At 39.0% G+C, this 10,114-nt stretch overlaps 1 protein-coding gene and 1 long non-coding RNA gene across 11 annotated transcripts in view; one reads left to right on the forward strand and one right to left on the reverse strand.

Moving 5' to 3' along the window:
- Positions 1–1,068, reverse strand: part of LOC144056000 (uncharacterized) — a 95,214-nt gene extending 94,146 nt beyond the window's left edge. For 2 of the 5 annotated variants that reach the window (XR_013294968.1, XR_013294967.1), the window contains exon 1: positions 763–917. This is a non-coding gene — a long non-coding RNA (uncharacterized LOC144056000). Of the gene's footprint in view, positions 1–762; positions 921–958 lie in introns of those variants that run through there. The other 3 variants (XR_013294969.1, XR_013294970.1, XR_013294971.1) reach the window with 3 other exon arrangements.
- Positions 173–9,821, forward strand: sycp1 (synaptonemal complex protein 1). Of its 6 annotated transcripts, none has more exons than XM_077572298.1 (35): positions 173–462; positions 821–935; positions 1,501–1,585; positions 1,679–1,719; positions 2,867–3,031; positions 3,129–3,196; positions 3,269–3,342; positions 3,423–3,481; positions 3,555–3,621; positions 3,703–3,776; positions 3,841–3,949; positions 4,565–4,659; positions 4,943–5,127; positions 5,213–5,280; positions 5,360–5,421; positions 5,496–5,612; positions 5,696–5,791; positions 5,875–5,978; positions 6,048–6,165; positions 6,263–6,333; positions 6,714–6,795; positions 6,875–6,937; positions 7,008–7,067; positions 7,140–7,202; positions 7,290–7,403; positions 7,480–7,590; positions 7,659–7,751; positions 7,835–7,900; positions 7,972–8,046; positions 8,130–8,219; positions 8,370–8,423; positions 8,509–8,580; positions 8,659–8,766; positions 8,843–8,908; positions 8,987–9,821. In XM_077572298.1, exons 2-35 carry the CDS (start codon positions 822–824, stop codon positions 9,116–9,118), a joined length of 3,021 nt encoding a protein of 1,006 aa, XP_077428424.1. In that variant the 5' UTR covers positions 173–462; position 821; the 3' UTR covers positions 9,119–9,821. The 6 variants fall into 6 exon arrangements, with proteins under 6 accessions (XP_077428424.1, XP_077428428.1, XP_077428427.1 ...); XM_077572299.1 differs by lacking the exon at positions 173–462 and adding an exon at positions 485–690 and having other exon boundaries at positions 771–935; XM_077572300.1 differs by lacking the exon at positions 173–462 and adding an exon at positions 486–690.
- The last annotated feature ends 293 nt before the right edge of the window (positions 9,822–10,114 follow it).

A 10,114-nucleotide genomic window follows, 5' to 3' on the forward strand; every position in this document is an offset into this window, starting at 1 on the left:
GCCCTGGCCTTCCTGTATTTTTGCATGTGACTAGCATACAAGCCATGTAGCTCATTATAGTAGTCAAATTATATGTCATCACATTTTGAAATCAAAATAATACTTACAAATCAAATTGCAACAATCCAAAGTCCAATGCTTTTCAATCACTGATTTTCAATAGACTGAGACGGCCATTTTACCGAGTTGAACGCCATTTTGACTTACTCAGTGTACTAAACTCGGACTTGTAAATCAATTATAATTAAATTATCCATCTATAATTAAAATAATTGTCCAATTTTATATTAATTATTGACTATTTTATTACTTAAAATAGCCTTGCTAACGGGTGTCCTTACACACCGCAAGTGTGCTCGTCTTTTTTTCTTTTTAAACTCAGTGAAACAGCCATTTTGTAAAATTAACCGTCTTTGCTCACAGGTGGTTTTGTTTGTCAACGGTAACGGTTCCATCGTACAGGTAAGAAACGAGTTTAAACACGCCGTTGGTGGCATTCTCTCGACGTTTTTGTTTGTTTGTTTTGGGCAGGTGTCTGATTCTGTAAGTAAGTAACAGGTCGCGCATAAGGTTAGCCGTGTACTCCCTTTATTTTTTATTTTATTTTTTTTAAACCGCATCGTCGCCATCAGTGTTGGTAATATTAGGACGAGCTACGTAGAAGTGTCCATCCTTTCGTCATATCCGAAGGTGAACGCTCATGACAAATACGCTACAAAAAGTTATTATAGTTATATTTGAATTATTTTTAAATATATATACCTTATAAGTGTAACCTGCGAGGCAGCCGTTCAGCCGAAGCGTTGCACTTGTATCCCAGAATGGAGAACGACCGACGGTTCAACCTGAAACTCTTGGTGCCACCGTGGATGAATAACAACAACCAGGTGCCTGCCGTTAAACCCCAAGAGAGTGTTGAAAACAGAGCTGATGTGGTGAGTAAAAAGTATTTACTTACTCATTTTCATTGGTCACCTATCCTGAGTATTTATATTTACTATAACTATTTAGTTAGTCAAAATACGCTTTTTCTTTTTGTCAACTTCCCGGATGAAGACACCACTTCAGAAAACACACATAGGCCTATCTTAACCACTTTTTGATTTTGAGGAGCGGGGAAAAATGTGATGGGGAGTAAGTACTCTTGTCCCCATTTATTGTACCTGTGGATTATTGATAAAATAACCGCTCTCCCTTTTTTCTGTTAAGAATTTGCATGTACAGTGACTATTTAAAAGTCTTCACATCCCTTTTCAAATGCCAGGTTTTTGTGATAATGAAAAAATTAGACCACAAAAAATCATTTCAAAGCTTATGCAACCACATTTCTTTTAACTTTTATCCTTTCGAAAACAACATTTATTTTCAATTGAATTGTTAGTCACATAAGGGTGAAAAAAATCTTTGAATTTTTTTATCTTGGCGTCTTATTTTTTGTTCACAAAAACCTGGCAGACTTTTATATACACTGTACATGTATTCAACTACTCCTTTCCTTAGGGTCCCAGTAAATATTTTGTTAAAAAACAAAACATGCCAGCCCTAAACAAATGTGCTGTCGCCTCAACTAAACCAACTACACAAGGTATAGTATACCAAGAAGACACACATCTAAAAGATAACGATGTACTGCACCAAGCATAAAAGTTATAATTGTGATATTTTCTGTCCTATAAAGTTTGCCCGAAGATGACAGTGGCCCCAACAGAGAAAGAGGAGGTAACATTCAGCAGCCTCTAAAACTACATTGATGTGTAAAGGTAAATACAGGGCAGGCCGTATGCTAATGTTTAGAGTTTACTGGGCAAGGCCGCATCCATTCTGGTGTTGCAATGTGTGTTACACTACACTACTTTTTATGCTAATGGCCGTCCTGAGTCAACCTACTACAGCGTACTTGACAAAAAAATATTACAATTTATAATATAGTCTATGGCAGTTTTTCTCAACCCTGGTCCTTGACGCCCACTATCCAGCCTGTTTTCCATGTCTCCCGATTCCAACACAGGTGAAGATCGTTTTCCGTCCAGAGCTTGCTGATGAGCTGTCATTGGAATCAGCTGTGTGTCGAATAGGGAGACATGGAAAACAGGCTGGATAGTGGGCCCCAAAGACCAGTGTTGAGAAACACTGGTCTATGGGAACCTTGGGTAGGGCATGAAGTCTTGAGAATCAATTGGAACTTGGACTAACATTCCAATTCTTGTAGAATCGTTCACATCTTAAAATTATTCATCTTTGTCGACAAATAGAGACATTTAATCCAAAAGTAATTGGCTAGCTACGCCTTTTAGCCAGGGGTGTCCAAACCGTTTTTGCCCAAGAGCCACATACAGAAAAATAGAAGCAAGCCAAGTTGAATACACTGCTGGATTATAATGCAAAAAGCAAAATGCAAAAAAAAAATCAGAATTTTAGGGTGGCCAGGGGCCCTACCAAATGTGATTGCTTGAAATAAAGAAAGTGAGAGATGACAAGCTTTATTAATCTACTCCTTTGCTGCCACTCTGTGTAGAAAGTAAGTACTGTAGTTCAGTATAGTCAAACGACACAGGCCGTGTCAAATATTAATTTTAGTCTCCGCTGTAGCCATAGTTTAGACATCCATATTTTAAACCATGCAAACGCTTTTGACCCTGCCTCCTAAAAAAAATCGAAAACAAGAGTCGTTAGGAACTGGAATAATTCAAATTCAAGCGATGCCCAACCCAAGAAAGCCTGTATAAAATGTGCCACAACAGGCATAGAGGTCATGCACCATAGTACGGTGCTGCACTGTAGTGTGCCACGTATAAAATCTCATTTAGGGCCGCCAAAATCCTACCCATTTTATGGATCACTTCCTGCCATTGTCAATGTTCCACAGAGCGACTGTAGTCCTGGAAAACTTTGTTCTAAAATGTTTGACGAGGTGGAGAAAATCAAATGCTGGAAAGCCAAAGTGCTCTGTGACGCTGCCGAAAGTGAGAGGAAACTTCAGGAGAACAAAGCAACAATTGAGACGCAGCGCAAGGCCATTCAAGAGTTACAGGTGTGTGCCTTTCGTGGCAAATACTTTGCATTAATTATTGTGATTTCATTGTGTGTGTGTGCGTGTGTGTGTGTGTGAGCGCGCGCGCACTTTACAGTTTCAAAATGAAAGTCTCAGCATCAAGCTTGAGGAGCAGATGAGTGAAAATGAGGAGTGGCGGAACAAGTATGTTTTATTTATTTTTTCTTGCACACAGTATTACTGTTTTGCTCATGAAAAGTCAATGTTTCGATTCAGACACAATGCAACCCGCAACTTGTGTAATTTGCTGAAAGAAACATTTGAGCGGTCGACAGACAAAATGCAATTATGTGAGTGTGTTCAGCTCCGTCGCACGTCTCACAGCCTCATCAGTGTGCCAAAAATTGACACACACTTATGTGTTTTGTAGTTGAATCCGAGCGAGAGGAGACGCATCACCTTCTAATGGAAAACAGTGAAAGTGTTCAGGTAAAATTATCTACATCACATAGCCCAAAAGTGAGTAATAAACAGCCAATCAAGGAATTATTAATGTTTCTAGAAACTGACTGTGGCATTTGAACGCCTTCGCGTTCAAGCTGAAGCCGAAAAGAAGGAGATGCAGTCTGGTTTGTTCTGAAACAGTTTGTCATTTTATTTTTTTTTTGGCTTCATAAAACAAAAGTCCTCCTTTCTCTTTTTATCCACAGCCAAAGAGAGTTTGCAGGACTTTGAAGAGCTGAAAGAAAAATATCAGCAAGAATACACCCTAAAAGAGAAAGAGGTCAGTACGTACAAGAGTCATCTGCCTTTGTAACAAACTGCTAAAAGACTTGGCGTTTCCACAGGTGGCGACACTTACAGCTAAACTTCAGGATAAAGAAGGTGAATTTGAGAAAGTCCAGCGTGACCTCCATGAAACACAAAATCAATGCAGACTGCTTCAAGAGGCCACAAGTAAGAACAATGCCACAAAATTAAACACATAATTACATTCATCGTCATCCAGTTAATTATTTTCTTTAAAGCGACATATTATGGAATAGTGAATTTAATGGCTTGTTTCAAATAGTTGGGTCTCTGGAGTGCCTGGCCACACATCAAGTGTGAAATTACACAATTAGGGCCTGATTTACTGTGTTCCGGGAGGAGTATATGCAAATAGATTAATTTAACATGTGCAATGTGATTTAAAGCCTGCCTACAAGATTGAAAATACACTCGATGCTTTGACTTTGTGGGTGCTGGCCTCATCCCAACCACCTAGCTTGATCTCTCGTTGTCATGGTAGTTTGGTACCAAAATCTCTAGCTCTTGGCACATTCAGCAATAGCTGGGGTCATGGTGACCACTGACTCATATGCATGAGACGGGTCACCCCCTTTTAATTTAGTTATACTGAGGCATTAAAACGAGTGGGAAACAAACATGTGCTGTAATTCTTGATGCTTGGGGTATCTTGAAAGCATGTTAAGACCCATGCGATGTGTTAAATTGTAAATAATATTGCATGTGACCCTTCAAAATGTTCTGTTCACGTTGTCATAGGCAAAATATTTTGTTCTTCTGCAGCGCAACAATGTGAGGATCTGAAAAGCTCAAAAATGGAGCAAAAGTCCCTTCTTGAAAAACTGCACTCGGCAGAGCAGCGCTATAAAGAAAGCAAGGTGATTTCTGTTACTGTTCTGTCCGTGTCTGCTTGATCTACATACTGTTTCTGCTCAATTGAAATTGGGTGGTTAGATCACCAAATTATTCCCGAGCGCGGCTGCTGCTGCTCACCGCTCCCTCAGGGGATGGGCCAAATGCGGGGAATAGATTTCGCCCCACTTGGATGGGTGTGACAATCAGTGAATCTTAATCTTAATCATACAATTCTCCAAGTGGCCTTCAAACGGAGCTCAGCTCTGGATTGTTTGCTTTAGCTGAAACATGTTTCCTCCCTCAAAGACAAGCCAGGAAGCCATGAGTGCCATGCTGAGACAGAGCAAAGAAGAGCATGTGCAGATCCTCAGCAGCAAAGATTTAAGCTTGCAGGAGGTTTGCCGAGTTAAAAACGAACAAGCCGAGAAGCTCGAACAAGTTCAGAAAACCCTTGTGGAGCTGCAGAATTCTTTAGCCTTTGAGGAACGAAGGTACACATTCTTTTACGCATTCACAGCTCAGAAGCCTGAATGGTGATTTCCTCTGCTCATTGTCGTCCTGGAATTTCTGTTTAAGGTCTAAGGATTGCGAGGAAAAACTAATGGAAAAACACAAAGAACTTGAAAGGAGTAAGAAAGTTTTAGGTGAGGAATCTTATCAATTCTATGTTAAATTTATTTATTTTTTAAATAAAGTCAGAGCAACTTTTTTTTACTCTTACAGGAGAAATAGAAGAACAAAGTGCAAAAAAAGATGAGCAAATTACCATCCTTCAGAGTGAAATAGTGAGTTTTACTTTTATTATACCTTACTAAATTTTAATTATTACATCAATTTTCTGTGTTATTTGTGCTCTCAGCAAGAATGTGTGAACTCAATGGAGCTTGTGAAGAGAAAAGCTAATATCCTTGAGGTCAGAGTGAACGACCTCCAAGCTGACCTTTCAGCAAAAACCATAGAAGCCCAGCTAGTCATGGTGCACACCAGTCATTTCGGAATGAATGCATATTTTAAGAACCCTACAATGGCCAGACAACTTTTTGTTTTTCTCTGAACCAGGGTGAGGCACAGACTCTACGTGCAGACAACGAAAAGCTCAAGAATACTGGTGAAAAGGCAGAAGAAGTTTTCATGGAGAAGCACGACACCACTGAGGTTTTCTGTGGAAATCGTAAAGAAGCATAAACATTGTAATGATTGCACTACTCAGCTACGCGTGTATTCATGTTGTTCCATAGAGAAAAGTGCACGAGCTGGAGGAAAAGTTGTTCAATGAAATGAAGAAATCAGAGGAGTACAGCTTTGGCATAGTGCAGCTCAAGACAGAACTCACACAGCATCAGTGAGTTGCTTCATAATAAACGGCTTCCTATGCTGTATTGCACATGACCAATGCTGTGCCGCTTTCCAGAGCCAAGTATGAAGAGCTGCTGTCTAATTTTAACGAGGTTCATTTTGAGAAGAAAGCTGTTGAGCAGAAGTTTGAGAGCAAGTCCTCTAATATGAAAACCGTAGAGGCAAACATGAAGGTTTGAGTATTGCCTCACGTTTAGGTCGCTAAATTGTATGTAAACTTGCAAATTGTGTCCATCGATTAGTTAAAAACATGAATCATTTCACTGGCAGGTGAGTGAGGAGAAGGCCTTGAAGCTCTCAAAGGAAATTCAGAAGCTGGAAGGGGAAAACCAACGTTTAAGGTGAGTTTGTATTTCAGTGATTAGTTAGATAACTTTTATTTGGGTCTCTGGGAGTTTGAATGTGTTTGGGAGTGTGCCATTCTAAATTTTCCCAGAATATCGATTCCTTATGGGGGCTTGCATTTGCTTCGAATTTTGCACTAAATTTTGTAAGTATGGGACCAGCAAGTAATCTCCCCTATGTCCACCTTGAGTCGTCATGATAAGAAAAGCATTCTTGGTTGGAACACATTCTACCGTAGTCGAGTGCAGGTTGAGCAGTGGCTCATTTGACCGTTCCCTTAAAATGGGCTAAGTTCAACGAGTGGGTGGGAGAGGTTGACAAATTTTGAATTTCATGTTTGAATGTATAGGTTCAACATATATATATTTTTTTATAGGGCCGAAGTGTACGCCATTCAGAGTCTAACCCAAAGACAGTGTGAAGAAATTGAGATGTTGCAGAAGAAAATGGAAGACAATGTAAGCACATAAACTTAATGCTCAGTTGTTATTTTATTTACTGATTTTAAAGTGTCTCTTGTCATCATGCGTTGTGTAGTGTGAGCATTTGCAGGAGAAGATCACACAGACAGAAGGACAGATCAAAGCTGCAGAAGTAAAGGTGACGAGAAATAAATGTGTGTTATTATTAGTTTTCTCACTTTATGAAACCAATGGCATTGTTCTTTTAGTGCTCTTACCTTGTGAAGAAAATTAAATCTCATCGTAAAGCAGGGGAATACCAGAAAGAGGTTTGTAAGACGTTCGAGCTTGTTCATCCGCTGTCTTTTCGCACAGTTAAACTTCTCACATTTATATTTCAGATTAAAAAACTTAAGGCACAAATTGCAAAAGAGCTTGTGAAATACGGTCAGCTTGAAAATAAGGTATAGTTATGGTCCTCTTGTTTTGTAAAATACTTTTAAAAAAACGTGTTTAATGTATGTTGTTGTTGTTGTTGTTGTTATTGTTAGCTGAGCAGTCTGAATGAGGAATCCCACAACCAGAAAAGACTTGAGGAAAAGCATCAGGAGCTGCTGAAAGAGCTTCACGCTAAAACTTTGTTAGCGGCACAGCTGGACAATGAGGTTGTTTGTATAATAAACTAAATTGTTGGCCCTTTCGAATGTGAAAGTTAATAAGAATGACTGTTTTTCCCCATAGATGCAAGAGCTGCGATCAAAAACAGCTGAGGCCATCAAGAGCAAACAGGACGCAGAACTCAAGTGTCAACATAAGATGGCAGATATGGTCGCACTGATGGAAAAACACAAAGTATGTTTTGCCCCCCCCCATAGGTGCACACCTTAACTGCCTGTTCAAACAAATGTTGTCCTTCCTAGAGCCAATACGACCGCATGGTCAAAGAAAAGGATGCGGAGCTTGACGAGATAAAGAAGAGTGCAACTGAGGCAGTTGACTGCAGGGTGGCATTGGTACTCAAACTACCTCCGCCACAATACAAACCTAAAAAATGTTGTTCCAACTAAAGATTTATTGTTTGAATTCTCTTCAATAGGAGCTTGATGTCTCCAAGCTCAAGACAGAAAACAGTCAACTGAAGAAGCAGCTGATGGCTGCAAAGGTGTTGTATTACAACGTACTGTAATTTTCCACTCCAGTTGTTAAACCATGATGTTATTTGCTCTATTTCAGAAGGAGTTAAGTGATCTGAAGAAAGAATTGTCATCACTTAAATTCCCCCGTCTGTCCCAAGACAAGAACAACACGGTATGCATACATGACGCAAAGAGCAAGAGCACCCAAACACCTCAACCATTTATATACATATGTGCTACTACTACTATTTCTAGACAAATGCCTTCAACACGAATGATAAAGGGAGACATGCAGAAACACCAAGAAGCAGGTCTTCAAAGATGAACGTGTTTGACTTTGCCGAGGTCTGTAGAAGGCCACTGTATACTTTGCACTAATGAAGCAACCTAAACCACTTTTTCATTAATATGTGCTGGCCACCATTTCAAATACCACAGTGATTTAAATTGACTTTGTTGAGGAAACTGTAATTTAACATTCATTATTTGTGTGAGGAATCTGACGTTGGATCCATGAGAATGTCAGGCGAAAGAACACCCAAGATCAAGGTAGAACCCTTGTTGATCTGTGATGAATGAGGATCATTTACCAGACTTACTTTATCATTGTATCATCTCTCAATTTATGCTCAAGGAACTCCACCGTGAAGACTTTGCTTCCCCAGTAAATAGGACAAAGCGGGCTGGCAGAGAAAACAAAATCAAAGTAATTGATTCAGCATTTGGACAGTTTTAAAGTTTGACTCCTCAGCACGCTGATGATGTATTGTGAAATGTTTTACAGACCTACAGAATAAGGACGCCCCCTAGTGCTGAAAAGCCAGGGAGCTGGGGGAAGAGAGCCCTCGAGCTGGAGCCCAAGTCCGACAGCTCTGATCCAAGCAATGTTTTGGTGAGAATATTTTTTTTGTCATCCAATAAAAGAAGGAGGTCATAGTAAGTGTAATTTCTCTTTCTGGTCTTGACAGACTATTAAAAGATTGCCAGCACCCCAGTTCTCTGTTCCTCTCTCTAATAGTAACAGATTCACAAAGGTAATGTGAATAATCTGCATGTTTGATTCATATTACTTTTAAAACCGCGTTGCTACATTTCTTTTTACCCATCTCCAGAGTCCCACTGCTGTTAAGTCACCAGGAACCTCCCTTAGGTTAGCGACCATCAAGAGGATTCGTGATGCTGGCTGGACCGCCGTCATTGACAGTGAGAAAAAGAAAAAGACAAAGAGGGACATTTTTGGATAAGCAATGCCTTTGTAGACACTTTGGAAACATTTTGGTATTCCAACTTTGAAAGGCACATAGTAATGTAGTAAAAACATTTGTTGTAGTCACAGAAGAAAAGTAGAGTTTTGTAGTTATTATAGTAATATTGTCCTAAGCATGGTAATGCTGTATTTGTAGTATTAGTTAGTCATAGCTTGCTAATATAGAAGTCATTGTTGTGGTGTAGTAGTCATAGTTTTCAAGTGTAGTAATAATTGCACATGTTCAGTAACTTATGCAGTTGCCGTTGTAGTGTAGTACTACTGCATATGGCTAGTTAGCACTAGTTATTTCAGTAGTTATAGTAGCCAAGAGTTACCGTTATAGTTATTGCTATGATTTAACGTTTGCATGCCTGTTGAGTTTGACAGTGAAATGTCAAAGGAATGTTACTTTAATGCCTTACCAAGAATTACCTTAAGAGTTAATGCTGTGATTTAATATGTGCATGCCTTTTCACAGTTTGGCAGTAAAATGTCAAAGAAATGTTCAATTAATGCCTTACCAAGAGTTACCTTAAGAGTTATTGCTGTGATTTAATATTTGCCTGTTCACAGGTTGACAGTGAAAAGTAAGAACATTTCCCTTTTCTTTGAGTAACCAAATGTAAATTGTGCACTATTCTTCATGAGTTTATTGGAAGAAAGAAAGACAATAAATGCTTAATTCAAGTTTGAGTTACCATGAGGTGAGGTCATATTGATGCTTTCAATGCATGATGTTTTCAGTACAATAAGCTTAAATACAAAATATTTATTTGATGAGCTTTTTACTTTAAAACACTTGATAAAGAATGAACACTTGTAAAATGAAAAGTAAGTGATAAAAAAACAAACATGCATTTACAAAAAAAAAGGACCTGTTACTGACCAAAAGTGGATTTAACATAATAGTGAATGTGAAATTTATATGAGCAGCTGTAATCAAAGAAATGAACTTGGTTCTGTCATCAATGCAATATTGTATGTTGGTTTT

This window comes from Vanacampus margaritifer, chromosome 8 (assembly GCF_051991255.1).
Source record: "Vanacampus margaritifer isolate UIUO_Vmar chromosome 8, RoL_Vmar_1.0, whole genome shotgun sequence".
Classification (NCBI taxonomy): Eukaryota; Metazoa; Chordata; class Actinopteri; order Syngnathiformes; family Syngnathidae; genus Vanacampus; species Vanacampus margaritifer.

Excerpts from the sequence above, each read along its gene's own strand:
- sycp1 (XM_077572298.1), top strand. The coding sequence starts at position 822 with ATGGAGAACGACCGACGGTTCAACCTGAAACTCTTGGTGCCACCGTGG. Across the intron at positions 3,622-3,702 it reads AAAGAAGGAGATGCAGTCTG|CCAAAGAGAGTTTGCAGGAC; the intron begins GTTTGTTCTGAA and ends TTTTATCCACAG. Across the intron at positions 6,166-6,262 it reads CCGTAGAGGCAAACATGAAG|GTGAGTGAGGAGAAGGCCTT; the intron begins GTTTGAGTATTG and ends TTTCACTGGCAG.